Below are 26,853 nucleotides of genomic sequence, written 5' to 3'. Positions count from 1 at the left end.
GTACACATGGCAGTGTCTGTCGGCTTGCTTGAGTTCAAGGATCGGGCTGGGGTGGTAGAATGGGTCTCCTCTCCCAGACATGCACGCCTTGTTCACAATACATATGACACAGCATGGAGTGTATTTGTGCGCGCCGTGCAAAGCCTTCTGGTTGCCTGAAGAGAACCAACTCATGGCCTTTGTTTCCAGACTTCTCAAGGTAAATTTAGATGTCGATCAATAAGCATATGATGAGAAGATTTAATTCGAACAATATCTCACGGTGTATATGTCATAGCAGAGAGGCTGACCCATAGGAACGGCTTATATAGTCCATGGCGTAGGGTGTGAGGCGGCCGAATTTCCGTGACGGATTTACCCCCCTACCTATTCTATTCACTTTTCGTTTTTGCTTCTTTGCCGGTCCAAGACGGGGGTAGAATCTCACTCTCGATGACAAGGCTCCCGAGACACCAAAGATAGCACAGCGAAAACCCAGCAGCACCAACGCCAACGTTGGCAACCACCCAAAGATCTGGCTTGTCCTTCGGGGCCACAACGAACATGTCCAGCACATGCCAGAACGCCATCGTCAGGTAAAAGAAGCCATGGATGAATGCGGTGGCCCATTGACTCCAGATGCTTGAGCCGTCCTGGAAGTACGCATTCAGCGACGTCGGGGGTAGACCGAGAAGGTAAGCCCAAAGAAGAGTCAAGACGGTATACGGGACTCTGAGGTCAACTCGTTGTAGCAACGGGTACATGGTCCAACAGCCCAAGATATTGGCAAATCCTACCCAAGCACGAGTATCCTTGCCCAATCCTTGTCTCCCTGCAAGCAACAAGGTCATAGGCATCAGGGGGAGAAGGACACTCTTCTCATGGACTTGGTAACTAAATAAGAAGAAACCCCAGGCGGTTGTAGCAAAGGCAAGGGGCAAGAGACCTGGATGCTTGTTGGGTCGCAGGAACAAGATGAGGTTTGGTGGAACGATTGCTGCCAGTGTCGCAACTAACGCACCCTTCTGCAGCATCTCGGCCGGATACTTTTTGAGCTTAATCACCACGTTCATGGCGCACCAGAAGTTCGCGACCTTGTCCTCGAAGAGACCTCGGGCAAAAGGAAATACGCGATGGATCATTTGGACGAGCTGCTCGATGACCGGGTAGTAGAAGGCCTCGGTGTTCAAGTGCTTTGCCAGATCCGCAAACAACGGGAGAGGGGGATGAGCACCGCCAGGATGGGCAGTGATCCCGCGGCTGGCCTCGGACAAAGTGCCAGCAACGATCGGGAGGAGCAGGATGGCGAAAGACACCACGGTGGCCAAAGCAATCCCAATGAATTTCGGGATATTGAATTTGGGGGTGTTGGTATGGTGGAACACGCAGACTCCCAAGAGATATGCGAAAACCGAGAAGGCATAGTAGAGAGCCATCTGCTTGAAACCCAGCGCCATAACAAAGAAAAAACAGGCCCAGAAGTCGCGTCCGGCAAGCATGCTTGACATGCTAGCAAGCACAAAGCCCAACATAACCGTATTATACTGGAAATGGACGTGATCGATAAGGATGGTGGCCGGCTGCATCAGGATCGCCACAAGAGCAACGGAGGAGGTCCAGGCAGGAACACCGCTGAGCCTACTGAAGCGCCGCACAAAGATGACAGCGGCGGGGATATAGATTAGATATTCGGATACCAGCACGGTGGCCCTCATGAATATCTTGAGCGTCGGGTCATGGGAGCCTCTCGAGTCGTGAAGCGCAAACCACGCCGGGTCGATTAGGGACCCAATCTTGCCACAAATCCAGCTGTGATATGCAGTAAGAGGAGGATAGTCGAGACCCCACCACTCAAGATCGTGAAAGTACCATTGCGAAATGGGAAGATGTGTTGTGACTTCCATCCAATGGCGCTGGGCCTCGTAGTCGCCAAACAGAGGTGGTTTTTCAAAGCCTGTGTTTTCGGAATTTGTCAGCCTTTTAGAGTATACACCTAATCACGGGTCGCGCCAGACGGGGCTGGTTGATCACGTACCAGAATAGCCCCAAAGACCTGCAGCCCAGCGGAACAGGCCAACTACCATGAGTATCAACGGTAACAACTCCCATTGCGATACAGAACTCCTGGCAGGCCAGAGGAAGGCGGCCAGGGGAAAGGAAGGGATGCGGACGAGAGCTTCGCGCTCCATAATGACAGGAAGGTTGCTTGGGCCATTGCCGCCAGCCCGCTTCGCTTTCCGTCTGGGCTTATGAGGAGAGGGCCCGGCCATAGCTACCGGAATCGAGACCGAACAGAACTGTGTCGAAAGGAGGGCGGCATTGAAGATGTCCGTAGGGAGATGCTTGGGGAAATTGTGGGCGCTGGATTCGTAAATGTCATCCAACGTTTCAAGCAATCTGGCGTCGCGGCGGCCGACAAGGTTCTTGGGTGGGGCCGATATGGGGAAAACCTAGGTACACGGGCTGTGTAGTGTAGTCTACTATGCAGTAAGCTCACAACTGGGAGCCATCTTTCTCGGGCTGTCAGCAGCTGGCTTCTAGGGTACGTAGTCAAGCAGCGGGGGATGTCGGTCAGAGCCCCTCGTCAATCAGCGGGCCGACAAGTGACGCAGCTGGCTTTCTCCAACGGGCCCCATCCGATATTGAGAACCTTCCTGGCCAGCCAACGACTGGAGGGGCTTCGTCACAACCACACGTACACACTGGAAGTTTGGAACACGGCAATGAATTAAGACTGACTGACCATTTGCTGATATAACAATCCAATTGTGACTAGAGTCGCCATGCCTTACCCATTTGTGTTGCCTACGACCTCGTCATTTTCCTTTACGTCCTGTTTCAGCTGCGAGTCCCATCCCTCGCTGCCCCTCAATGCTAGCACCCGCCGCGGCGTTGTTCGCGAAGACCTCAAGGCCTTCAAGCGCACCCCCCGCGAACACCAAGTCGCAAAGCTCCCGACCGTCGTCTCCAGCGTCATAGCCTACCTACCCTACCTCTTCGCCGTCGATGCCGGCCTCAGCCAACAGGCGATTAACGGCGAGGAGATCGCCGTGATCCTCAAGACCGCGCCCGTAATCGAATGGCGGCCCACCTTATCTGACAACGCCGCCGTCGCCGTTCCCGGCAAAGACCCCGCCCGCGTCAAAGTGCACTCGCTCGAATACGAAGTCTTCTTTGTGCTCTCCTGCCTCGCCAACGCGCACACACTGCAGGCCCGCACCGCGCTGCATCCGCTCTACGTGCTCTCCACGGCGCCCGTCGGCACCCAGCAGCGTCAAGTGGCCGTCAGCGCCGCGACCAAGAACCTGCTCGATGCGGCTTCCATCTACGACTACCTCGCGCTCCGGGCCGAAGGGCTCAGTAGCGGCTACGGGATGGCTCCGCCCTGTGCCGACATCTCGCCCGCGGCGTTGCGAGCGCAGTGCTCGCTCGCTATGGCTGAGGCCACCCTCCTGGCCGTGCTCAAGGACGATCCGTACCCGGCTGTGGTGGCGCAAGATCGGAACAAGAATGATACCGAGTGGATGTACAAGGCGCCAGATATCCCCAAGGTCAGGGCCCATCTTTTTGCAAGGCTGTGTCTGGCGGCTAGCGAACACGCTGCGCAGGCGTACTCGCTGTGTGCGGGGCTGGCGCGAGCGGAGGGCGGAGCCAAGGTAACCGAGAGCTTTCTGAAGTATCTAGATAACTTGCGGCGCACAAGTAGAGCGAAGGCGTGTCGGTTCTTTGGCATTGACTCGGAGCTGGGTGGGCAAACTGGGACGGCGATTGCTTGGTTGAATGCGGGACTTCAGGAGCTAGGAGTTGAGAGGAACCCCTCGGAAGGTGGCAGTAAGAAGAGCGGAGGTTTGGGCAGGTTGAAAGAGAAGTGGACAGAAAAGAGAGAGGACAAAAAGGTGGAAAGAGGGCTAGACTGGGGAGCAGATGCTGGACGACTTGAGGAGTCAAGAGTATATGAAATGCTGTGGGAGAAATGGTCAAAGCAAAATGACACGGTGAGATTTCATTTCAGGCCATTTCCCAAATGTCCCACGTTTGACTTGTCTTATGGACTAACAACGTGGCCTCTTGTCGCAGATAATGACCCAGGTCGTTCCTCCATCAGGACCATTACTCCAACAGATGCCCATGGGTAGAGAGATTCACACTCTCAAGCCCTTTCAGCCGCCACAACTAGATCCTCCAACACTGGAGGCTATGCGCGCACCACCAGAGAGGTCAGACGATGCTGCTCTTTATCCTAGCTCGGACGAGGACGATACGATGATAGGCGCCACAATAGGGGCATTCCCAGGTACGCAGGGGCATTATAGGACAGGCACTCCCAACTACTTTTAATGCAGCATTTTCATATAGCGATGGCTTTCATGAGGAGGAACAAGTCTGGCGGACACTTGTTTTGGTTCACAGGAATGCAACTACAATGATACCTACTTGATGCGCAAGCTGAGCGTGGCATGTGGAGACGCCATCTGAAGACACCATGCGAGAACAATATAATCTCAGCTACTTACTTACTACATGTAGTTTCTGTGAATACTTGTAAGTTCATCCAGCGCTGTCGAGGTATGGAGAATATGTACATCGGTAGCTAATGCTGAGATGTGGACATGCAAGCATACCGTATACCCATGTTCCCGCCCGCCTGTATACTCAGGGACCTACTTATGTCCCCAGAGAATATGCCAACCAAGACGCCCAATGTTTTACTTTCCTGATGACCAAATGCGCCTAATAAAACATGCTCAGAACCCAAACTCGAAAAGCAAGAAGTTCTCATTAACTACTCGTCGTCATCGTCAACGATGGCCCGTCTACGGCGATGCGAGGTGGTGCCGGCACCGTCCTCATCATCTGCCTCCGCCGTCCTCTGACGCTTACGGCGAGGAGCCTCCTCCTCCTCGTCATCGTCATCAAGAAGCTCTTCTTCCTCCTCGTCATCCTCTACTTCCTCGCTTTCCTCGTCACTGTCGACAAGGAAGCCGTCATCCAGGTCGTATTTGTCGGTGTTGCGCACGCCGCCGGGAAGCTCGTCATCTGAATCATATTCGGGCCGACGGTTCTTCTTCTTACCGCCACCAGGCACACCACGCTTCCTACCGCGTCTTCCGCCTTCCAGATCACCGATTGAGAGTGCACCGCCCTTAAATCGTCCTCCAGCGCCATCCACGCGGGCGGCAGCGGTCTCGCGACGACGCTGCGCCTTAGCACGTTCCCTCTCAGCCATCTCTGCCTGCTTCTTCTGCAGCTCTGGGTCCTCCTTGGCGAGAATAATCATGTCGGGGCCGCGTTCCTTCTTAGCGGTTGCTAGCTCCGCCTTGAGACGTTCAAGAGCGTGATCCTGGATGTTCTTGTTCGGCCTCAGCATGTACTGTTCCGTAAAATGTCCGATGATTACAAGCGAGTTCGTTGTCAAGTGGGCCGCAGCGGCATAATAGTGCGCGTCTTGGACTTCCTGGTAGGGCTTGTTGGGCGGAGGCGCCAGGGGCTTGGATTGAATCTCGTAATGCTCGTCACCAACCGCCATCGTAACGGATCCATCACTCCAGCGGTAAATGTTGGTATTGCTCTGCATCTTGCCGGTCTTCGGGTCACGGCGGCGCATGACACTAGGGATTGGTGTTTCGGCCCGCGCGTTTCGGATATCCCATTTGCTCGGCTCCCAAGTGTCGGCGTTGTACTCGAGCGGGTTCAGTTTGATGAAGTCGGGGACTTTGAAGGAGTAAAGCTGCGATCCCGTTAGCAACTCTGTTGTCACACACGTGATCTCGAGGTGACTGCACATACACTGCCGTCTTCGGACTTGGGGATACGATGGCGGTAAAGCGGTGTGTCTGCAACGGTCTTGCTGCGAAATTCCGGTTCCTCATCCTCCATACCGTCAGCTTCGTCATGATGTCTGTCGGTGACCTCATCTTCTCTGTCCGAGTTCAAGTCACGGTCACTGAGCTTGTCCTCGCCAATCTCCGATAGCGGCTGGTCGTCGTTGACATCTTCGTCTCCAAACAAATCGTCGCCAGCATCGTCTGGGACGTTGTCGATATGATCCTCTGAATCGGACATTCTGAGTGACGGTTGGGAAGATGTTGCGTGAGAACTGGTCGATTTGGTTGTGTGATGGGTGCGCTTCGAGCTCGAGGAATATTCTGATGCGCCGGCGGTAATGCGCAAAAAAGGATGATGTTCGAATGCTGATCGGTTTCGGTTGAAGTTGGATGGTAGTTGATGGTTTTACGCGATGCGGCTTACAACCTTGTTGAGGGAAACTTGAAGGTCGCGTCGAGTCCACACCTCCTTCCTAGCTGGTTGCAGTGAGTGGTGCAATGGCCTACAGTGAATGCAGCGAGCAGGACCTGACTCGGACCGTAGCGTCCAGTCAATACCCCAAGTGTGGCTTAAGCGTCACTGATAGTGGGCCGCGCTGAGGCTGCGATAACGATAAGGCGGGGTGAGGCCGCGAACCTTGAAGGTCTTCTGTGGCGCAAGAAATAGCGGGGATCAATCCCTTGGAGGTTGCTCTCTCCCAATCATATACCGTAGCATTGATCCAATCCTCCTTCATGAATCCAGCGGATGCCCCTAGCGACCTGACAGGATACCCCTTCGACCCCTCTAGACCCTCACACCATGGAGCCTCCTATTTGTGGCGGCTTGCTCCGTCCTGTTGCATTTGCGAGATGGGGTTGATGGTTGACGTGTGAGAAGGGGCAAGCCTAGCAGGCATTCAGAAACAAGTTGGGAGCAGCGAGTCTCTCCGAAAACTCCAATGGACGTAACCACCACTCAGGAGGACGTTCCCAACCTAAGCTGTTCACCTTAAGGTCCCCTCTCGGAGCCCAGTCAGACGGTCCCTAGCACCTATCATCGTGGATGGCGGTGGGGTGCGGTCCTCCTTGAAAGCAGTCTCCTGGCCGCCCTAGCTCTCCCTAGTCCCGTCCCCTAGTAAGACTCTAGTCTAGGTGCCCTGTCACGCCTGTCTCCTGCTCGCCTCTTCCCGTCCCTTAATTGCTGATGCCGTACATCTCCTCGTCCGCTATTTGAGACCATGTCCAACCTCTTTTCTGGAATGTGAGTGGTTTCGATATCTTCATCTTTGTTCCCAATTCTACCTGGAGCCCTGCATCTCCAGAGCTGCCTACCACGCCGTCCCTACATCTTCAAGCATCTCTGTACGTATACTGCCTAGAGGTACGAACCCCTTTGCTTCTCTACCTTGTTTCCCCCCCCATCCATTTCCCATGTCAGGTCCTCCTGGTTAGGATCGTCTCCCTCCTTGTTCATCGACACCCGCAAGTGCTTTGTGCTGAAGGTCGAAGTGAGCTTCTCTATATGAGACTATCACATCACTTACAATGTAATATGGGTAACGTTACCCCTTTTATGCCAAGCCTGTCATGGCCCAACGCAGCTTTCAAGTTCTCTGAACAAATAACCAACCATTGAGCGGGTGACTTTGATGTTCACTATATGGTGAATTTGAAGAGGAGGTCATACAACGGTTTAGCCTTCACTCTCCCTTCCACGATACGAATCTTTACCAAATTAACCACATATCATGGTATCCCGCAACTTGGAGGTTGGATACTCAGCTAAGCTGACAAATATGTCTGCGGCTATGAGAATAATCCGCCATGTATCACTGACGGCGGATTGTCGACTCACCATTTACAAATGCACTCTTCTACCAAGCAACGGAATCAGGAACTAACAGCATCATTCTAGAAACGCTCGGTTTAGAGGACACAAAAGCCCAACCAGTCCGACTCAGCAAAACCCTCAGAACTCTTTGCCTTCCATACGCTCACTCGAGACATCTCCTGGTTATACATCTCCAACTCTTTCAGTGAAACTTCCACCCATCCAGAACTCGCTTTCTCTCGCTGAAAGTATCGGCATGGATCCCAATAATGGTTCGATCCCCTCAGCGGAGGAGGTCCTTGCTTCATATCATCTACCCCAAGTGAAGCCGCAATGGCTAAACTGCAATTATGGCAAACATATCGTTAAGGGCAATTTCCTTACCCTTAGTGCTAAGCCTAAGACGGTGGAAATGGGAGAGTGGATAGCACATCAAGGTACATACGGTTGTCGAACATCATCGGGAAATTCGTAGCTCCGCTAACTTCGTGTTATAGTCGTGGACCACTGGCGGATGCTCATTACCTTCATCAAACTCGTCCATGACCGGGAAGAGGATGGCAGCTCGATCTGCAACTCTCGAAAATGTCCCAAGATGTCTGCGGGAGCGTAAGTTTTCTAGCAACTCAGCTGCATCCCAGTCATCCAATGACTCCTTTGTAAACTGACCATCCAACACAGCTCGCACTCCTTCACCTGGTTGAACTCGCGGCTTCAGCCCGTGGAAATCCCAGCATACGAATACCTCAGCCTCGTTCAGCGCTACATCAGCGGCAAGATTGACGACAGCAACCTGTTCCCCACCGATCCTGCGGGCGTCTCCTTCGCTGACAACCCGGCCTTCTGCACCCCCTTGCCCGAGTCGGGCCCGGACTGGATCGGCAAGCGAAGCGGCTTCCCGCAGAATTTCATGGAGACGTGTCAGACCATCTTCCGGCAAATGTTCCGCGTCTACGCGCACCTGTACTGGTCACACTTTGACGACATGTTCTGCCTCAACCTGGAAAAATCCATGAACAGCTGCTTCAGCCATTTCATCTTGACGGCCACCACGCTCGGCCTGTTGAAGAAGACAGATCTGGAGCCGATGCAGCCGCTTATCGATCTTTGGGCTGCTTTGGGCACTTTCCCCCAGGGCTGCAAGGCATATGAAATCGCCAATATCTCGGTTGGACATCTTCTTATCCAGAAGGCGGGCGGTCCACCCTCGAGCTAGTTGTGACTAGCTGGTTTTGCCGGCCTGGTTGTCTGCTTCGAAATGGACTGCTACTCGGCTGTTATACATGTCCAAAAATTTGGTATACATAGGTGTGAATGAGATGTCATATGGCTCGTAATTATAAATAGCAAATAGCGAAGATACCTCGAGACCACTGGATCTGAGTCACGTAGAAAGGAGGGTGGATATTGATGCCTGGTATCAAACTCCAACCATACACAACATATCATGATGAGTTTCTATCTTTCATTTTACAAATCCATAAGATCGCGCATAAAATATCATCACAGCACTTTGTTTGACGAGGCTAGCATCATAGCCCTCACTCATGTTTCATTGTATTGTACCACACTCCTTAGGAGGCAGTCACCTCGCTAATCTTGTACTCGACAACAATCGGCTTACCGGGCTCAATGATGAACCTGCCAGATCCAACGAAGACCTTGTTTTGCAGAGGAAAGAGCTTCTCATTTCCGGTCTCGAAGACGTGATGGGTGACTACAAGCCATTTCATCTCTCGTCAGCAAACCAAGAAGCTCCAGCATTTTCTCTCGAAGAGTGACAAATCAAACCATTTCTCCAGTCCTTCACCCAGACCATCCAACATCCACGTCGTAGTTCAGCCCCGAAACAAATACATTGCAAGGGAAAAAAGGTCACACTTACAAGCATCACCAAAGCCTGTCGTCGCCATGTCCGGCTCGCCACGAAACACCTTGCCCGCGGCACCCGCCAGCGAGACAGTGCCTGTGTAATTGAACCGGAACAGCGCACCCGTCGTCTTGTCCTTGCCGACGCTGTGGATCTCCAGCCGCACGTTCTCGCCGTTCGGGTCCATCCGCACGTAATCGGCGCCGTGCACGAACTCGGCGTCCAGTTGGATCGGATACGAGGCTTCCGACTTGACAGACCCACTGTTGGGCACAAAGGGAACGAAGAGCATAGTGCCGCCGCGAGCAGTGGTGCCGATGTTGGCGGGGGGTTCAATCACGATCTGGAAGTAAGAAATGGAGTGGTTAGGTATGTATCGAACTGGAATAGTGTAATCGGCCAAGGACTGGGAGACATCCTCTAGGGAGCATGATGCTATTCTTGTTCTGAGGTTGAGTGATATCGATGGATATCCTGAATAGTACAACCCAAAGAACACCCATTGAATCATCTACAACAAAGCAACTAGAAGAGGAGTGTGTACATACCTGAGCCGTGAAGGCCGGGATAAGCTTTGGGAAGGACATGGTGACGGGTCTGAATACTTGGTAACGAAGACAGACTGATTCAAGTATTGAATACTTTAAACGTTCCTTCTTTTAGTTCGAAGGAGGGAAGCCGAAGGTACTATAATACCATCCAGAGCTGTACAATATCTAGTCTTGACCTTATTAAACCTCTACCCCACGCCGATTCCTCATCTTCTCCGCAGGTAGCTGAAAGAGGGGTTACCCGTGCCTCGCATCCACTTTGTCAGGGGAGCGGGGATATGGCACGAGTCTGTCATACTAAAAGAGGCAAGATGAGCATACCTATATCGACCCTACCGGTGATGAACATACCCGCATTAGGCTTTGGTATGACTTCAAGAACATCACCCCATTTCCATCTACATGTAGGCCCTGCTGAGCGTAGATAGTCGGGATGGTCCTTCATATTACCGATATATTTGTTTCTTGTAGGATGCTCCAGCTGGGGTGACCAAGCAAGGCGAAAGCTGCAAATCAATGCTATACGTAGCTGGTAAGCTATGTAAATGTTAGTCGGTGCTGGAGCCTTGATAGGTTTCTGCAATTGAGGTGACTTTCAAGATCTAACATCGCATCCGAGCAACACAATATACACTAGGTCGATGATTCCGCGGTGTACACATTAACACTTGATAGACTTCAAGCCTTGTGGTGTCTTCATCCGACCGCGCAACCGCACACAAGTCGAGTTCGTAGGGGAGACATTCTATTCGCGGGCGTAGGTATCGGTACGTGAACTACAGGATATGATGTCATTGAATTTGTATTTCACTCCGATTTCGATGTTGTATCTTCGGCGGTCAAGCACAGGCTTTTCGACTCCACCAAGTCAAGACGATAGCGACAACAGAAATGGCACGAAATGTGTTGCTTGTGATCATAAATCCAAACACACGGATAGTATAGTTGACTGAGATCCATGGATTCTTGGCGGAGTATCATGTTCGTTGTTTGAACTCCACGGATTGTCGGTGTGACAGCTTCTCAACGGTACCGGGCTGTATACATCACTGTGGTAGATACCTCGGCAATGGATTCTCAAGGGTCGTGAATCCACAAGGTTGTGGTGACATGGAGGCGCATCCGCACTCACACCCACCTATGTGTAGGTAGCCTTAATTCCACTGGTAGAGTACTAGTTGCGTGAAGAGATAGGCGCCAAGCCAGTTAGGATAGATTGATTCTTCCTGGTTATTGACAGACCGTTGGGCGGCAGGCGCCCCGTCCGTGAGGACACAGTTGAAACCATGGATGGCATGAAAGAACTCGATGCCAGATCAAGCTTTTTTTGAGGGTTCTTCACCCTCCACAGCGGAGAAGTTGTGTGTCTGTGGGTCACCACCCAGTAGTGTACAGCCGTACGCTAGCGGTTGACCTACCCGACAACCTGACTAACAGCGAAGTGCCCTGTGGAAAGCTTACAGGTGCATTTACTGCGTTCCTCGTTCCACATATACTTGACCATCGTTACCTGGGCTACTATCTTGGGAATTCGGCGTTGTGGCTACACAGCGCTGCCCTGACCAGCAGTGATACAGTGGATCCCTGCTTGGGTTGACATCACCGGGCCGGATTGGAAGTTGTAGTTTTTTTCCTGTCACGGTCAGTCGAAAGTGGAAAGAAAGGAAGACACCAGGACAGAAGCCCAGCCATACTTAGCTCCCGAAAATTAACTGTTTCAATTCGTCGAAGCCCGATGTTTCAAGAACTTTCGTCCTCGTCTGCTGTCGTATCTGTTTCTCACGCAGAGCCGCGTCCACACATCTGCTGTTGCTGATACAGGCAAGGTGGGTACTTCCTAGAGGTACTCTATTACATAATTTCTTTCATACAACATCCACAGCAGCACTGGTACGTCGTGCGCGAGGTCTCGACGTCGACATCAACGTGCGATTGTAAGGCTTCATTGATCATCACACCAAGTCGCACTGCCTTCGATAAGACACTGGTTACCCTGATTCAAGAGGTGCCACAGCCTTTTTTTTTTTTTTTTTTTTTTTTTCCCTCTTCTTTTAGTTTGACGTGGATCTAACAGTAAACATCTGTTGCTCCGGCTGCCATACATTTCCAAGCTAAGCCGTCTGCCTACTGCATCGCAACCGAGTTGCCATAGCACCCGCGCTCGCCTGCCTGCTGGCTCTGGCTCTCTCACGTCATCTCTTTCGTCCCAAGGTCACCACACTTTTTCCGCCGGGCACAAACTGGCATTCTTTCAAACCCATACCACAGTTTTTACCTGACTGTTATTTCAGCTTGCGCGGAGCTAAATTCGCCTGTCCCACTAATTGATTAGGAACGTGGTTGTCCGTCTTGTTAGCTTCACTGGACAGAGGGGACCCATTCATTCGATCCAACCAACAATCATCCACCAGCCACCCACCTAGTCATCTACAGGTTCATCGAAGACGAGATCCAGGACGTACAACTCCACCTACCAAGTTGCGAATCGCTGACCAATGTCATGGATCTAAATAATCCCCCACGGCACGATGCCTCGGCGTCGAATTCGGGGCCATCCGCAGGCCAACCTCCCCAAAACCAACCATCTCGAAGAAGAAAGAACCATAGAGCGGGCAAGAAGAAGAAGAAGAATAGAAGAACTTCTTTCGGCGTCACCTCCGAGGATATGGCCCAGGAGAGAATGAATGATAAGGCGCTTGCGGAAGCTAGAAACGGTTTTTATTCGCAGCCCGGAAACAATTTCAGCAATACAAGCATTGATAGCGAGGCGCTTTTGGATCATAGGTGAGTTTCTGTCATCTTCTAGCGGGGGTTTAGCAGGAGCTTACCCATATCATGGTTACAGAGAACAACAACCATTCCTACGACCTAGACGTCCATCGATGTTAGTGTCGCAAAGTTCGCATTTGACAACACCACAGGTCGCGAGCAGGCTTAAAACAGTGGTGGCCAGCAGCAACAACAGCGAAGACGAGCACGAAGGAGCACCCCTTCTCTCTAGTTCCGTATTCCAGAGAAGCGAAGGCTTTGCAGGTTATGGTTCAAACGACACCGCGCGAAGGGATTCAGTCGCCAGTCGTCTTGAATCAAGCAGGGACAGCAGCAAAAGGAGACGGGCCACATCACTTGGCGCAACCGGCACAGAAGGCTATAATGTCAACTATCCTCCATCAGTGCCTGGAACTCCTCCCATGGGCGCAACCGATCGCGATCTAAGCATGAGCTTCGGCGATATCATGCTGCGGGATGATGTCGACTCCATGCCGAATTCCCCTGGCAGGCGAACTCTAAATGAAGAGAGCGACTTGGTAGGATCTTTGGAACGACGACACACAATCGCATTACAGGCTGAGGAGGACGTGTGCTTTCCCCAGGATGGCCTCTCTGAGATCGCTGACGAGGATCTTCGCTCTCGTGATCCCACTGCGTATCGCATGAAGAGAAGACGGCGCGGCAAATGGCCGGATCTTGCTATCTTGGAGGAATGGAGCAGGTATGAGAAGGAAGGCAGAAGTGAGGAGCGCCATGCAAAAAAAATCACGGAACCTCAGTTGATCAACGGACGACTAAGGCCAGTCCACCGTGGCTGGTACCGGGCTCAGGAAGATGCTCCTTATCGCTTCACATACTTCAATGAAGAATTCCAGAGTACTATTCACAGCCAGACCATTTCAGAACTGGTCCCACCAGGAGGCTCCTTTAGACAGCTCTTCATCCCCGATCCACCACTCCTTTCAGATTCCTCGGATGACGAAGATGACGAAGAGGATCAGCGCCATGTCGGTCTAGATGAAGTTCTGGGAGGCCAGAACGGTGACCCAAGGATTCCAAGCCGGCAGCCATCGCTTACTACCACTACCCAAGGTTACTTCGACGCTCGGAGAGATCGTGGCTCGAACGCCGGAACAACATTCACGGAGTCGAAACGTACCTCGGGAGAGCACACGCCAACAGATACCAAATCTCCGGAACGTTCCAAGTCGCCACCGACGGAAAAGACAAGCAAGCCACCAAAATACGGAGACCGACCAGTGTGGTGGCTGGATATTTATAGCCCGACCGAGCAAGAGATGAAGGTTATCTCCAAGGCATTTGGTATCCACCCACTCACAGCTGAAGATATCATGATGCAAGAAGCCCGCGAAAAAGTTGAACTTTTCCGGCACTATTACTTCGTTAATTATCGTTCATTCGACCAGGATTCAACAAGCGAGAATTTTCTGGAGCCCGTCAACATGTACGTGGTCGTGTTCCGCGAGGGCGTTCTAAGCTTCCACTTTTCGCAAACACCGCACCCGGCCAACGTGCGTCGACGAATTCGTCAGCTGCGTGACTATCTCATTCTCTCATCGGATTGGATATCGTACGCCATTATTGACGACATTACCGATGTTTTTGGTCCGCTGATTCACAACATCGAGGATGAAGTTGACGATATCGACGAAGCCATTTTGCTACTGCACTCAGAAGACGATCCGAATTTCCCAACGGATAATCTCAAAGAAAAGTCTGAGGCCGGCGACGCAACATCGGCCGAATCTGGACGCGACATGCTCAGACGTGTGGGCGACTGCCGCAAAAAGGTAATGTCGCTTTACAGGCTGCTCGGCAATAAGGCCGACGTCATCAAGAGCTTCGCAAAGCGTTGCAACGAGCATTGGGAGGTGGCGCCTCGGTCCGAGATCGGTCTGTACTTGGGTGACATTCAGGATCATATTGTGACCATGACTTCGAACTTGAGTCACTATGAGAAGTAAGTTGTCTCTCTAGTAATCCAATTGCTTCTCCACTAGTTACTACTTTCTAGCAAATTTTAAACCCAAAACACTAACAATTATTCAACTTAGAATCCTAGCACGATCTCATGCCAACTACCTAGCGCAAATCAACATACGCATGAACGAGCGACAGGAGCAGACGGCTGACGTGCTCGGGAGACTCACCGTCTTGGGTACCATTGTACTCCCCATGAACATCGTTACCGGTCTCTGGGGTATGAACGTCTGGGTCCCTGGGCAGGGGAACGAGGGCGACCTCAAGTGGTTCACGGCCATCACAGCGGGACTGTTGCTCTTTGGGTTTGGCTGTTATCTGATTGCGATGCGTGTGTATAAGATTGTGTAAAGATACAGGCACGCAAGCGAGTGAGTGGAGGCAAGTGAGGAGGGCTTATGATGTACCATATGGGTTTAACGACTATTTTTGGACGATAAGGTCAAGATCCTATCATGTACTGAGAGAGCACATGTCTACATGAGGGGTTTTGGTACCTAGTTTACATGACAGCGTTTTGGTTAATAAGGATGGGCAAAAGAAACAACGAAATACAGGCGTTGTTGGGTGGTGATGGCGTTTTGTGGAGTGAGATTGAACATCTGTCATTTTCGCGATTGGATAGACAGATGAATTCTAAAACAATAAAGCGGAAAGTAAAGTCATGTAGTCCACAACTCTGTCTTCATCCCTTTGATGATGTATGTCGTCTACCTGATCAAAGCTATGCCAGTATACATGGTCACGAAACTTTGACTTTGTTCAGCGGTTTAAGCTTCCAGACTGTGGCTGTTAAATTTACCAATATTTACCCATTTCTATTGAACCTTTGCCATGCTCCCATTTAGAGTGTGAAACCGACCGTCACCACCATAACGCCTGACCAGCCTAGAAAAGAATGCATAACGACAGAAAAACAGGAACATGAGGCCCCAGTACATATTTGGTTGCCATGTTCACGGAAAGTTGACTGGTTGAATCATCCGTCTGTCATTAGCGTAGGCCCTGAGCAGAAAACTGAGCGCGAAGCGCCAAAATCTGCTGCCTCTCCGCTTCCGCCAGTTTGTCAATCATCTCCTGCGGCAACTCCATAACGGCACGCATCAGCGCCTCTGCATCCTGCCCTGGGGCAGCAGCAGCAGCAGCCGGAGCTGGAATAGGAGCCGCGGCGACAGGCGGTGCTGCGTAGCCTCCAACAGGACCAGGGGCGACAGGGGGGGTGGCTATGGCGCCGGGATACGCTCCGTACGGAGGACCGCCCATAGGGTTGGGAACAACAGGAGTACCCATAGGAGGAGCAGCAGCAGCGGCCGGGTTGTCGAGAACCGAGTTGATGGCGTCCGGCGAGACCAGGCCCATGATAAGGAGCGCTTGGAATATCGCGTAGCTCAGCTGGGGTGCTTGGTTGAGAAGTTCCGTGGCCCTAGCAGGATCGTTCGTCGCCAGCGTCTTCATCTGCTGGAGGATGTCGAGAAGCTGAGCCGGGGGAAGGGTGTTGAGGGTGCGGGAGATCGCGTCGGTGCAGGTGACATCGGGGGGAAGGTCTTTGCCCTGGGGCAAGGGTCCGAGAGCAGGAGGGGCGGCGCTGGCGGGGGGAGCGGTATTGTAGCCTCCCCCATTGGGAGGTTGAGCGTTGTAGCTACCGGAGGCGTTCTGATTCGACTAGGTAGGCCGTCATGGTCAGTGGATTGTGTGTGAAAGCAAGATGAGTTGAGTTGGGTTATGCCATACCCCGCCATCACGATCTCTGCCACCGTCTTCGTCGCTGACAGTCTCGTTGCTAAAATCGACACGCAGCTTGCGACCCATGATCTCGTGATCGTTCAGGTTTCGTACAGCTGATGCAGCGGAATCTGGAGATCGGCGAAAGCTGATTAGCGTGTGCGCGGGAGAGGGATACTTGATTCAAAGATGGATACGCACCGTAGTCGGGAAATTCTGCGAACCCAAAACCCTTTGGCCTTCCAGTTTCACGGTCATAGACAAGGCGGAAGTTGAGGACCCGTCCAGCGCCGCTAAAGATTTCGGTTATCTGCTCTTCGGTAAGGCCTGCGTTTTCCCTGTCAGTGGGTGGGCTTTTATAGATGGTCGTCGTCTGACCTGGACAGAAGCGGGTTGTCTGCGTACCATAAGGGATGTTTCCCACGAAGACCACACGTGAAGGTTGGCGTGTCGACATGGTGATGCGCGCGTTCACTGTCGAGCAAAATGTTGTACGAAGCGCAAAGTGTCTAGCAGTAGCGCTGCTGAGAGTGGAGAGGCACAATCCTGAGTGAGTTTGACTGCGAGCTGTGTGGGCTGATCGAATGGGAATCACCAAGCGAACCAAATGTTGGACAGGTGGGATGGGCAACCAAGAATTGGTATGAATCGATGCGAACAATAGGGACCGCGCAGGAACAGCGAACTTTGGCAAATGGATGAGATGGAAGTTAACACAGTCGTAGTTAGACTACCTGGTGGCAATTGGGTCCTCTTTAGCCTTTTCTCTTCAATTTCAAAGCCCAAGCCTGCTGCCAGATACCGTCGATTTGTAAGATGGGGGTTGGTCGAGGTGGGAATACTCTGACAACGAGGAGATGTTCTGGGAATGGAGTCAACCTTTTGGTGGTTGCAAATGGAAGTTTGGAGTTCTGGATTTGCACACGTCAAAAATTGGACTCTCTGTCGCTGTGTCGCTTCGACGATGGAATGCAGGGGCTATGTACGTCGCGGGGGTGGATACGGTACCTCTACTTGTCTCCGAGCTCCGATCCATCAAGGTCCTGCTCCCGTCGCGACAAGCTGTAGCGACCCACGTGAGCGTATGGTCTGTGCTTGACCAAAGTGAGACAGGCGGTACCTAGAAGTCCAGTTGCGCCAGTAGGGTGGTAGGCAGATGGCAAGTGGACTTTAGTGATGTGCCTCGCTTGTGGTCCTGCCTGTGGGTGGTCTTAGCTCCAACGCTGGAAAAGCTCGGGCAAGCTATCGTGACGACTTCAATCCCCATTTCCCCACCACATCCGTCAACCAACCTAGGGCTCCTACTCCAAACCATCTTTGGGCCGCCCATTACTTCACAGCAGCCCAGCATGTCGAACAACCCATATCAGGATCTCCTGAACAAGATTCAGCAGACTGCCCGGTCTCGCGGCGGCGGCGGTTTCCCAGGTGGCAGGCCCCCCATCCCTCCCCGCGGTTTGGGCCCTGCCTTGACCGGTTTCGCCCTTCTTGGTGGTGGTGCTTGGGTTCTTTCAAACTCCCTGTTCAACGTTGATGGTGGTCACAGAGCGATCAAGTACAGGAGAGTTAATGGTGTTAGCAAGGAGATCTATGGCGAAGGTTCGTCTGCTTTCGCCGCTCGGTCTCAGTCTCGCTAGCCTTAATCGTTTTTCTGACAAGTTGAATAGGAACCCATCTCATGATCCCCTGGTTCGAGACCCCCATTACCTACGATGTCCGCGCGAAGCCCAGAAACGTGTCCTCCTTGACCGGCACCAAGGATTTGCAAATGGTCAACATTACCTGCCGTGTCCTTTCAAGACCTGAAGTCACGGCCTTGCCTCAGATTTACCGTACCCTCGGTACCGATTACGACGAGCGGGTCCTTCCTTCAATCGTCAACGAGGTTCTCAAGAGCGTTGTCGCGCAATTCAACGCCAGTCAATTGATCACCCAAAGAGAGATGGTTGCCAAGCTTGTGCGTGAGAACCTGGCAAAGCGTGCGGCCCGGTTCAACATCCTCCTGGACGATGTGTCGCTTACAGTACGATTCCTCCACCCGTTCTTTTGCGTCGTAGATATCTTTGGCTAACCATACCCCAGCACCTCGCATTCTCCCCCGAATTCACTGCGGCAGTAGAGGCCAAGCAGGTCGCACAGCAAGAAGCGCAGCGCGCAGCTTTTATTGTTGACAAGGCGCGTCAAGAGAAGCAGGCTATGGTGGTCAAGGCTCAGGGTGAGGCCCGTTCTGCGGAGCTCATCGGTGAGGCCATCAAGAAGAGCAAGTCGTATGTGGAATTGAAGAAGCTGGAGAATGCGCGTGCAATTGCGAACATCATCCAGGAGGCCGGCGGCAAGAACAGGCTGCTCCTTGATTCTGAGGGCCTGGGCCTCAACGTTTTCGAAGATCGGAGGTCCAAAGACAACTAAGCCGAGGCCGTTGGAAGTTAGAGGAGGAGCATGAGATGACGGATAAAAATCTCCGCTGTATATGTATCTTACGGATGTGACGGAAACCCCAAGTGTACAACAGACTTTAATGAACTATCGGAAAGGCCGGATTTAGCGATGATCTTCAGAAAAGGAAGCTTTCGCAAAAAAGATGTCCATCGAAAAGCTCGTCTGCAAATGGCCCTGTTTAGGTGCGAGGCATCCTCTCTATTAGTGATACAAAGCGGTTATTCAACCTAGCGTGAAGGACGCCTCGTGGTGGATCAATGAAAGATGTTGATACAAAATCACTTGAGTTGCAGCTCGGAACATGTTTAGTCCAACAGCGTTCCCCTCGGACAAAAAGTGAATACTTCTAGGTGTGACCACCTCTACCGTAGGTAGCTTCAGCTCACAAGAAGACTCCAATATCTCAGTCCGCTACGGCCATGGATTCATCTTCCTGATGTGAGCCGGTTAACAAGGCCGCTATACGTCGGAGCACCTGTAATGTCAAAGCTACCGAAGCTGCCCCGGCAACCTGAAGGGGTATCCAAACAACAAAAGCCAGGGCAGCCCCGTCCACAGCGGTACCACCTACCTCATAGTACATGCGACCTCAGGCAGTCTCGTCCTACCGCCACGACGCTAACCGCGCCGGTAGTGCCTGCCCCACCACCCCTCCCCAGCCCGTCAACAGTGACCGTTTTCCCCGATGACCAACTCAACTTCTTGAACCGCTCCATTACCAACATCAACCATCCCGATGCAGTCAGCTTCTTGAGTCAACAGAAGCTTCGCACCCACGCGCATACAGAGACAACAAAACCCCGTCCCAACTCGAGCATTCAACCCCACTCATCCATCGCCCCAGCGAAGCGAACTCTTTCCCATCGAACCAGTCGCAAACTATTCAAGATGCAGATCAAGTGAGCTTTCGAACTTTCGCCTTTCCTCGTCCGATAGTCGCAGTATGCATATTGCGGCTGCATAGCTTGTTATCTGTGCTCCCTATGCATTTTGGACTCTATCCCCAGGCCAAGCCAGTACCACAGCTAACCATTCCTTTTACTTTGTTCGCACAGGGTCCGGACTCTTACAGGCAAGGAGATTGAGCTCGACATTGAGCCCGATACCAAGGTACGTCCCTCCCTTCTGTCAAAGAGGTCGGGTTTTGCGCCCGCGCGGGTAGAATCCGCGACCGGCTTAGCCGTGGAAACAGGAAGAAAAAAGAAAACAACAAAAAAAACCGGATCGATCCATCGATTATCACGTCCACGATGCCTCAACGATTTGCGCTCTCGATGATTATGATGGCTACGAGCTCATTCGAACATCCGACTGATTCAGGCAATACACACAGGTTGCCCACATCAAGGAGAAGGTCGAGGAAAAGGAGGGTATCCCTCCCGTACAGCAACGTTTGATCTTTGGCGGAAAGCAGATGTAAGTTCTGACCTAGCTTACATTAGATCCATCCTCTTGGCGTTGGTGTCTAACATGATAGCGAAACAAAACAGGGTCGATGACAAGACGGCAACCGATTACCAACTCGAAGGCGGTGCGACTCTCCATCTCGTTTTGGCTCTTAGAGGTGGAGGGTGGTAGGCTTTTGGGGAAGCTCCGGCTTGCTTCAACAGAAACAAAAATACGCATAAATTAATGAGATAACGACGTTTCCCCCCCAAAAAATCTATAGACTGGGCGCTATATGTTGATGCTTCGACAAACACATGTGGAGGTTCTAGTGTTTGAAGGACTACTTAGACGACGAAATCCCGGAAGGTTGAGGATAAGGCGCTCTTGGCGGGTGAAAAGGGTGGGATTTGTACACTCCATCGATCAAAGGTGAGATGCTGAGGAAATGGTTAACACTTGCTGTTGGAGAGCTTGCATGACCCAAGAAAGGGAAGGGTTTCTTCTCATCATCGAAATTTCAAGGCAGGTAATCAGGCCATACAACATTTATTCAGATCGGGTCAGAGGATATGAGTCCACCCAAACGTGTTTTATTGTCGCGCGGAAGAGCAAGTACCTCGCTTTTGTTCCATTTCTCCCACCCTAAATTTGGCTCAAGCCATTGCGCTCCGTAGTCATATTGCCCGAAAACAACGCCCCTGTTCCTGTCAAGATCTCAAACCACCGAAAACGCCATATATGTTGATCCCTAGATATGACATCAGAAACTTCCTCCACATTATATGCCCGTCCCTTATCTTTCGGTGTAAGCAGGTAATTTCCCATCTCAGTTCCAATAAGCATCTCCAACTCCATGACTCCCATAGATCCTTTATTCCCAATCATAACCCTGCTCGTTCAACTCCACCTCTAGGACCACACGAGGATCCTCAACTCCCAATCATCACACCCCTTCTCAAGTCTTCCTGCAGGACCACACGAGGATCCCCAGGTCCCGACTACAACCCTATCCTTTGAGATCCTCCCCTCAAACACGACGAACTTTCTTGGTAGGCTTCATGAAAATGTCGACTTGCTTGCGCTTAGCCCCAGGCGAGCTTTCGGGGCGCCTACCGGAAGATAATGATGTCGCAGGTTGGGAACGTCCGATGTTTGATGAACGGCCAGCATTTGTTGTCGAAGCTGGAGGCGGCCGACTGGTAGTGGTGGGCCTGGCACTGGCAGCAGCGGCTCGAGGTTGGGAGTTGGCACCAGGACTGGCGGAAAGAAGACCACGTTTGGACCTCGAAGGGGGGCTGCGAGCGTCTTCATCATCTAAGTCGCCGAAGAGATCATCCATGTCGTCGCCTGAGGCACCTTTGTCGTTGTGGTGGCTGTTGTCATCATCGTCAAAGCTCAACACGTTAGGAGCATGGCCGGAGCTGCCGCTTCTTCCTCCGTTCTTGATTTGCAGAAGGCGAGCTTCTCGGTCTTTCTGTTGTCGCGAGCTTGTTGCGGGTCTGATGCGAGGGCCCTCGATGATCGGGGCGGAATCAATGTCGAACTGATTTTGTATACGTTTCTCTTCGATCAACCTGTCAGGAGCCCGGGTGAGTTCCGTCTTCCTAGCCATGAGCATGACGGAAGGCTTGGCGAGCTTGCGGCGGTGAGCATCCAGCTTCGCCTCCCTAGTGGCCTTTTGTAGGAACGTGGCTCTTTTCATGGGCGGATCTGAGGAGGTGCTGAACCCACGGAAGCCGGGTCCGAAAGTACGGGCCTTAGGGGCTGGCAGCTTGCGAGCGACCTGGGCAGACACAATGGTGGTTGTGCGCGATGATTTCTGATCGTTGACGGCGGCCATTTTCGCTCTGAGAGCCTCTGTGGCGAGTTCGTCTGACTCCTTCTGGAGTTTGCCGTACTTCTCATACACCTTGTGCCATGATTTGGGGTTGCTTGGTTCCCATCGGTGCTTGTTATGGAGAAGTCCGTACTTGCGTTCGATGAAGCGACGCCAAGATTCAGCGGTCAGCTCGTAGATTTCGTCGCCGCTATGGAGTTCGATTGTGCGGAGGTGCTCTGGCGTTCTGACGGCTTTGAGGATTTGGCTGGCGATTTTGGGTGGCACGTCGTCCAGGCAGGTGATATCCTGAGCATTGTCGATGGCGAGCTTGAGAGCCATGTCGAGAAGTGAGCGTGGCCCAGTCATGGTGACTATATTATGGGGCTCCTTGCTGTTATGCTCGAGTAACTAGTACGACTTTGGGATTTGTCTAGTCGTAGTTAGTATCAAAATATGTCGAGGACAATGGTTGTTGGGCGAAGTACAAGGGCGTGTTAACCCAGCGTGCCACAGCCTTCTTCTCTTTGATGGTTGACGAGGTGTGGCTGGATGACGACAGATGTAGAACAATGATGTGTTCGGTCGTAGAATTCTGATTGTGATTGAATCAAGGATGTCCTTCAGGATGTCTTCGCAGCGGCCAAGTGAATGTGGTACTTAGAGCCAACCGTCAGGTTATCGGTGTACAAGCAAGCGAGACGAATCTGGAGTGAAGGTTGAGGTTCGAGGTTGACCGACTGGCTGTTAGAGAGTTGTCCATGGCAATGTATTTGTACTATGTAGGTCTCAGCTGCTGGCCGAAGTACTTCGAAGTACACGTATCACTGGCGCGAACCAGAGCTGCGGCCTGTAATGTCCGCAGGGTACATGCGAGATACACCTGGCGTTCAGCTGGGAGTCCAGTCTATTCGATCCTCCTGAACAGGTAAGCGGAACCTTGACGGCTGATATGTGGCCCCCACCTGCTCCCTGCAGTGCAGTGCATCCACCAACGAAAATACTCCCTTCTCCGCCAAGAGGTCCATGCTTCATTTTCCAGCAGTCTGTACGATTGGTGTAACCATCAGTCTTCCACCCATACATCATCAGCCTCTTAATTCCTTTCACCTTCATACACTCGATAAAGAACAAAATCAATAAGACTGCACGAAGTCGTCCGGCGCAATCGAAGACTTCACCTTCTACCATCTGTCGTCTTCTTCTTATTTTCACTTTTTTCGTATCATTGGACTCCTTTTCAATAATATTTACGTCTGTCAAAACAATCAAACATTGACGCTGAGCATCTCGATACCAACATCACAACCACAGGATGGCTTCCTGGGGTCTACTTGACGACAAGGAGGAGAATGAGCTCCACAAGTCACGACTTCTCAACGTGGAAGAGAAGCCCTTCAAGCGCGTGACTAAGCGCCTTAGCACTCTTCACTCCTTAACCCTCTCGAGAGCTCGTCAAGCACCCACCCCGCCTCCGGAGGGCAATAGCGCGACTGCTGGAACTACCGAGCAGGAAGTCCAAACGCCCACCGTGACCGGCGATTCGGCCACATCGGACCTCGCTCAGCTCAAGGAGGACATCATTCTGGACTTTGCCGCCTTTGATAGCAGCATCGCGCGGCTTCAGTTTCTTCTGACTGCCAACGAGCGTGAGCGCGAACGGTATGTCGCCGAGCGTGAGCGCATTCTCAACACGGCACAGGCAGTGCGCAACAACACTGTCCAGCTACGTGTTCAACTAGAGCAGGCCCGTGCCACGCTTGAGGAGCGCAAGAAGTTCGATGAGCTGGCTGATAAGATCACCAACAACCCTGCTTTGCGTACCAGAGCAGAGCAGGCGGCGAACCTGAGGAAACTGGAGGAGGAGATTGCCGAGTTAAAGACGGAGAGCGAGACCTACGGCATTACGTGGCATGAGCGGCGCGACCAGTTTGCGAAAATTATGGATGAGAGCATGCGGTTGAGGCGGTTGATCCGTGATGAGAAGGAGGAGGTAGAGCGCCGCGAAGGCATGGGCGATGACGAAGGCGGTGCCGGCGACACCGAGGCGGACGCCGGACAGACCCCACGGCCCGGGATTTCTAGCGGCAATGCAACCCCGAGGCCGGATAGCGGACTACCAACAAAGAGCGGAGTCGAGAGCGGTGACGCCGCTGGCACACCCCATCCCGTCTCGACACTTGGCGCCAGAACACCAGCGCGCGATACTCCTGCCCCGGGTGATGAGAACCAGTCATTCCTCAAGCCGCCTCATGACGTCTCGGGAGGTTACTCGCAAACGACAAGCCAGGAAGCAAGCCGCGAAGGTTCTGTTAATAGAGGTGATGGCAACGAAGCGACACAGGGAACCGATGTGGAGATGACTGAGGTCAAGGAAGATGAGGAGGAAGTCGAGGAGCCGGATAGTCCTCTTTCGCCTCTGCCGGACCAGACCCCGCCGCGACCGCGGATCACGGTTGACGGTCCTAATGCAGATGAGGACACCATGGACACCACGTAAGGATATTAGGTATAGGGAATGGTATTATCGAGCAGTGGAAATAATGGTGTAGCTATGTACGTTAAATCCGGCTAAGCTCTCTTGTTAATATTATCATGGGCCCAAAATCCAGCTTGATTGTACCTGTGGTTCATGTCGAAATCCCAATGGTTACCTCTTCAAAGACGTCGAAGGCCCAATCACTCCGCAGCTTTCACCGAATCTCGATATGTGGTAAATTTGCACCATTCCTCTATCATTTCTTCATCTGGATCCCTCACCTCTCAAACGCTCTCCGTCAGCTTCTTGCCATTCTCCAACGCCTCCTTAGCCTTCTTCAGATCCTCCTCGGAAGCCGAGCCCTCACTCTCGGAAATGGCAATCTGCTCCTCAAGCTTTTGAACCGCCCCAGCAATCCTGGTGATGAGGGGGCCAAACACTGCCTTGGTCTCTTCAAGTGCCGTTTGCTAATGATTATGAGCAATGAAGGGTTAGGGTTCACTGTGTCCAGCCTCTAGGTTTTGTTGCATGTTTCATGCATGGTCTTTGGGGGGACGCACCTCCTGCTTGAGAACGTAGGGAGCGTTGCTGTCCAGCTCAGGGCTGTTGGCGGCGATTTCGTCTTGGAGCTTCTTGATGCGGGCCTCTTGGGAGGTCTGCTCTTTGTGGTAGTAGGATTCCTCCCTGACGAGGCGGTTGACCGATTGGGTCGCGATGTTGAGAGCTGAAGGGGGGGCCATGGTGTTTTTGTTTGATGGAGGTGTGGTTGTAGTGTCTTAGCAGGAGATTATTTGCAGGGTTATCGTTCGGAAATTATTTCCGTAAAGTCTGTACATAAGATGGTTGCGATCTTGCCGTTCCACTACCTGCTTGGTTCAGGTTCCATACTTTTGCATGTTATTGCCTTGTCGTTCGTTTCGGCGGTTTGTTGACTTTGGCGAGCTTCGTATGGGAGGTGGGGTTGGCGGGGTAAATTTCACAAATCTCATCGGGGACGAAACCGACTTTTTCTCTCTCCCTTTTCGGAGATTATGCTCAATCAACATCTAGACCGCAAACTCATGTTTGTCAGCCGTAATTGTCTCCTTTACACAGCCTTCATAATGTCCTCTTGCATGATTCTCCCGTATTTTTGTTATGAAGCTTTTCGCGAGTCGATATGGGTATCGTATCATATTTGCCAAAGTTAATCTCTTCTTCCAACGGCTCAGTGGGCTGTCAAACAAAACCCGATCGAAAGGGCCATAGTGAAAAGCCGCAGAAGTCGTCTACATACATATAATGTACACATATCATCCCGATATTGATGATCTTCATGCGCTCAAGTACCGCCCTGTTTCGTATTTGGCAGTTGTTCTTCGCGACTAGACTGATGTCGTTCTCGCCCCTGTAGTCAAACTTCGACCATCGAAACGTCTTTCCAGATGTGGAAGGAAAGAGGCTGATAATGACAGTTTGAACGAGAAGGTCAAACAAAAACCTACCCACCTCGAACCCTCTCGCTCCTCTTCGCCCCATACGTTCGTTGCTAGAGGTATGGGCGCCCTGCTCTCAGCTGCTTCTCCAAAGTCCAAACGATGACAAAGAGAGCATGGTGTACAAAGAGCTGTAACTCTTGTCTTGTCTTCAGAGTCAATGTCTCGGCTAGCGCGGAGCCAAGTTCACCTTGGACACTGTCAACTGTCAACACTGCCCACCGCCAATATCTCTGACATTGGCCCGTCTTTAAGCGATTACCGGTCGATTGTCGAAACTCTCGTCTTGTTCCCATGTAATTATGATCTTGAGATCCTGTGACGGCATTGAGATGCAGGGCGGTCGGTGCCACTTGCCGGGGCTGGGCTGGTCGAGGCTGGGAGCAACTGGAGAGTGAATGTGGGGCAGTTCCGCATCGCTTGGCGATTTCGACTATGGAGGCTCCGGCTGGAGGCTGGTCCACCAGGATCCACCTGGGAGCGGGGCCCGGGCCCGGAGGAGGAAGGTGCTGGATCCATTTCGCTGGGGGAGGATCGGACTTGCCCTGTCAGTGGCCCCGTTTTGTCTCTGGTGTGGACAGCAAGCAGCACCAGTGGCCAGTGGGGGACTGGACCTGGGAGTGACCTACCCCTCCCAGCTTATACCTACGCCGTTGTACCTACAGCATCTCTGAGCCGCCGCAGGGGCATTCCGGACGGTTGAGAAATGTGCCGTGCAGAAG

At 52.3% G+C, this 26,853-nt stretch overlaps 12 protein-coding genes across 12 annotated transcripts; 6 read left to right on the top strand and 6 right to left on the bottom strand.

Annotated features, from left to right (window-relative positions):
• Positions 1 to 371: 371 nt before the first annotated feature.
• Positions 372 to 2,168, bottom strand: B0T23DRAFT_310025 (ALG6, ALG8 glycosyltransferase; the record flags this gene model as incomplete). The annotated part of the gene is made up of 2 exons (XM_062834559.1): positions 372 to 1,933; positions 2,015 to 2,168. The coding sequence occupies 2 exons, from the start codon at positions 2,166 to 2,168 to the stop codon at positions 372 to 374; spliced, it is 1,716 nt and encodes a 571-aa protein (XP_062695195.1).
• Positions 2,169 to 2,591: 423 nt separating this feature from the next.
• Positions 2,592 to 4,501, top strand: B0T23DRAFT_373056 (pH-response regulator protein palC). The gene is made up of 2 exons (XM_062836778.1): positions 2,592 to 3,974; positions 4,057 to 4,501. Exons 1-2 carry the CDS (start codon positions 2,763 to 2,765, stop codon positions 4,315 to 4,317), a joined length of 1,473 nt encoding a protein of 490 aa, XP_062695194.1. The 5' UTR covers positions 2,592 to 2,762; the 3' UTR covers positions 4,318 to 4,501.
• Positions 4,439 to 6,198, bottom strand: B0T23DRAFT_69319 (Leo1-like protein-domain-containing protein). The gene is made up of 2 exons (XM_062841657.1): positions 5,767 to 6,198; positions 4,439 to 5,707 (listed from the first exon to the last, which is right to left on the bottom strand). Exons 1-2 carry the CDS (start codon positions 6,040 to 6,042, stop codon positions 4,763 to 4,765), a joined length of 1,221 nt encoding a protein of 406 aa, XP_062695193.1. The 5' UTR covers positions 6,043 to 6,198; the 3' UTR covers positions 4,439 to 4,762.
• A 1,675-nt stretch (positions 6,199 to 7,873) lies between these two features.
• Positions 7,874 to 8,833, top strand: B0T23DRAFT_311628 (Mob1/phocein; the record flags this gene model as incomplete). The annotated part of the gene is made up of 3 exons (XM_062834648.1): positions 7,874 to 8,054; positions 8,115 to 8,226; positions 8,299 to 8,833. The coding sequence occupies 3 exons, from the start codon at positions 7,874 to 7,876 to the stop codon at positions 8,831 to 8,833; spliced, it is 828 nt and encodes a 275-aa protein (XP_062695192.1).
• Positions 8,834 to 9,191: 358 nt separating this feature from the next.
• B0T23DRAFT_426100 (uncharacterized protein) lies at positions 9,192 to 10,074 on the bottom strand (the record flags this gene model as incomplete). The annotated part of the gene is made up of 3 exons (XM_062839959.1): positions 9,192 to 9,334; positions 9,503 to 9,830; positions 10,036 to 10,074. The coding sequence occupies 3 exons, from the start codon at positions 10,072 to 10,074 to the stop codon at positions 9,192 to 9,194; spliced, it is 510 nt and encodes a 169-aa protein (XP_062695191.1).
• Positions 10,075 to 12,070: 1,996 nt separating this feature from the next.
• Positions 12,071 to 15,478, top strand: B0T23DRAFT_332252 (uncharacterized protein). The gene is made up of 3 exons (XM_062835738.1): positions 12,071 to 12,822; positions 12,884 to 14,791; positions 14,886 to 15,478. Exons 1-3 carry the CDS (start codon positions 12,539 to 12,541, stop codon positions 15,160 to 15,162), a joined length of 2,469 nt encoding a protein of 822 aa, XP_062695190.1. The 5' UTR covers positions 12,071 to 12,538; the 3' UTR covers positions 15,163 to 15,478.
• A 253-nt stretch (positions 15,479 to 15,731) lies between these two features.
• On the bottom strand, positions 15,732 to 17,248 carry B0T23DRAFT_69288 (uncharacterized protein). The gene is made up of 4 exons (XM_062841656.1): positions 16,939 to 17,248; positions 16,735 to 16,860; positions 16,543 to 16,664; positions 15,732 to 16,473 (listed from the first exon to the last, which is right to left on the bottom strand). The coding sequence occupies exons 1-4, from the start codon at positions 16,988 to 16,990 to the stop codon at positions 15,805 to 15,807; spliced, it is 969 nt and encodes a 322-aa protein (XP_062695189.1). The 5' UTR covers positions 16,991 to 17,248; the 3' UTR covers positions 15,732 to 15,804.
• A 446-nt stretch (positions 17,249 to 17,694) lies between these two features.
• B0T23DRAFT_410446 (prohibitin-2) lies at positions 17,695 to 19,329 on the top strand. The gene is made up of 3 exons (XM_062839403.1): positions 17,695 to 18,132; positions 18,201 to 18,556; positions 18,616 to 19,329. The coding sequence occupies exons 1-3, from the start codon at positions 17,883 to 17,885 to the stop codon at positions 18,940 to 18,942; spliced, it is 933 nt and encodes a 310-aa protein (XP_062695188.1). The 5' UTR covers positions 17,695 to 17,882; the 3' UTR covers positions 18,943 to 19,329.
• A 531-nt stretch (positions 19,330 to 19,860) lies between these two features.
• On the top strand, positions 19,861 to 20,550 carry B0T23DRAFT_426096 (ubiquitin-related domain-containing protein; the record flags this gene model as incomplete). Its single annotated transcript, XM_062839958.1, has 4 exons — positions 19,861 to 19,871; positions 20,028 to 20,082; positions 20,306 to 20,388; positions 20,463 to 20,550. The coding sequence occupies 4 exons, from the start codon at positions 19,861 to 19,863 to the stop codon at positions 20,548 to 20,550; spliced, it is 237 nt and encodes a 78-aa protein (XP_062695187.1).
• Positions 20,551 to 20,935: 385 nt separating this feature from the next.
• B0T23DRAFT_373033 (uncharacterized protein) lies at positions 20,936 to 22,928 on the bottom strand. Its single transcript, XM_062836776.1, has one exon. The coding sequence runs from the start codon at positions 22,544 to 22,546 to the stop codon at positions 21,389 to 21,391; it is 1,158 nt and encodes a 385-aa protein (XP_062695186.1). The 5' UTR covers positions 22,547 to 22,928; the 3' UTR covers positions 20,936 to 21,388.
• A 297-nt stretch (positions 22,929 to 23,225) lies between these two features.
• B0T23DRAFT_373031 (Tho complex subunit 7-domain-containing protein) lies at positions 23,226 to 24,697 on the top strand. The gene has a single exon (XM_062836775.1). The coding sequence runs from the start codon at positions 23,493 to 23,495 to the stop codon at positions 24,675 to 24,677; it is 1,185 nt and encodes a 394-aa protein (XP_062695185.1). The 5' UTR covers positions 23,226 to 23,492; the 3' UTR covers positions 24,678 to 24,697.
• A 111-nt stretch (positions 24,698 to 24,808) lies between these two features.
• On the bottom strand, positions 24,809 to 25,545 carry B0T23DRAFT_69194 (tubulin binding cofactor A). The gene is made up of 2 exons (XM_062841655.1): positions 25,217 to 25,545; positions 24,809 to 25,123 (listed from the first exon to the last, which is right to left on the bottom strand). The coding sequence occupies exons 1-2, from the start codon at positions 25,394 to 25,396 to the stop codon at positions 24,941 to 24,943; spliced, it is 363 nt and encodes a 120-aa protein (XP_062695184.1). The 5' UTR covers positions 25,397 to 25,545; the 3' UTR covers positions 24,809 to 24,940.
• Positions 25,546 to 26,853: the final 1,308 nt, after the last annotated feature.

The sequence above is a fragment of the Neurospora hispaniola genome (assembly GCF_033458365.1).
Source record: "Neurospora hispaniola strain FGSC 10403 chromosome Unknown B0T23scaffold_2, whole genome shotgun sequence".
Lineage (NCBI taxonomy): Eukaryota > Fungi > Ascomycota > Sordariomycetes > Sordariales > Sordariaceae > Neurospora > Neurospora hispaniola.
This window is presented reverse-complemented; position numbering and strand designations above follow the sequence as displayed.

Excerpts from the sequence above, each read along its gene's own strand:
- B0T23DRAFT_373056 (XM_062836778.1), top strand. The coding sequence starts at position 2,763 with ATGCCTTACCCATTTGTGTTGCCTACGACCTCGTCATTTTCCTTTACG. Across the intron at positions 3,975-4,056 it reads GGTCAAAGCAAAATGACACG|ATAATGACCCAGGTCGTTCC; the intron begins GTGAGATTTCAT and ends CTCTTGTCGCAG.
- B0T23DRAFT_69319 (XM_062841657.1), bottom strand. The coding sequence starts at position 6,042 with ATGTCCGATTCAGAGGATCATATCGACAACGTCCCAGACGATGCTGGC. Across the intron at positions 5,708-5,766 it reads CCAAGTCCGAAGACGGCAGT|CTTTACTCCTTCAAAGTCCC; the intron begins GTATGTGCAGTC and ends ACGGGATCGCAG.
- B0T23DRAFT_332252 (XM_062835738.1), top strand. The coding sequence starts at position 12,539 with ATGGATCTAAATAATCCCCCACGGCACGATGCCTCGGCGTCGAATTCG. Across the intron at positions 12,823-12,883 it reads GAGGCGCTTTTGGATCATAG|AGAACAACAACCATTCCTAC; the intron begins GTGAGTTTCTGT and ends TCATGGTTACAG. Across the intron at positions 14,792-14,885 it reads AACTTGAGTCACTATGAGAA|AATCCTAGCACGATCTCATG; the intron begins GTAAGTTGTCTC and ends TATTCAACTTAG.
- B0T23DRAFT_69288 (XM_062841656.1), bottom strand. The coding sequence starts at position 16,990 with ATGTCGACACGCCAACCTTCACGTGTGGTCTTCGTGGGAAACATCCCT. Across the intron at positions 16,861-16,938 it reads CGTGGGAAACATCCCTTATG|GCCTTACCGAAGAGCAGATA; the intron begins GTACGCAGACAA and ends GGGAAAACGCAG. Across the intron at positions 16,665-16,734 it reads CGCAGAATTTCCCGACTACG|ATTCCGCTGCATCAGCTGTA; the intron begins GTGCGTATCCAT and ends GCCGATCTCCAG.
- B0T23DRAFT_410446 (XM_062839403.1), top strand. The coding sequence starts at position 17,883 with ATGTCGAACAACCCATATCAGGATCTCCTGAACAAGATTCAGCAGACT. Across the intron at positions 18,133-18,200 it reads CAAGGAGATCTATGGCGAAG|GAACCCATCTCATGATCCCC; the intron begins GTTCGTCTGCTT and ends CAAGTTGAATAG. Across the intron at positions 18,557-18,615 it reads TGGACGATGTGTCGCTTACA|CACCTCGCATTCTCCCCCGA; the intron begins GTACGATTCCTC and ends ACCATACCCCAG.
- B0T23DRAFT_373033 (XM_062836776.1), bottom strand. The coding sequence starts at position 22,546 with ATGACTGGGCCACGCTCACTTCTCGACATGGCTCTCAAGCTCGCCATC.
- B0T23DRAFT_373031 (XM_062836775.1), top strand. The coding sequence starts at position 23,493 with ATGGCTTCCTGGGGTCTACTTGACGACAAGGAGGAGAATGAGCTCCAC.
- B0T23DRAFT_69194 (XM_062841655.1), bottom strand. The coding sequence starts at position 25,396 with ATGGCCCCCCCTTCAGCTCTCAACATCGCGACCCAATCGGTCAACCGC. Across the intron at positions 25,124-25,216 it reads CCTACGTTCTCAAGCAGGAG|CAAACGGCACTTGAAGAGAC; the intron begins GTGCGTCCCCCC and ends CATAATCATTAG.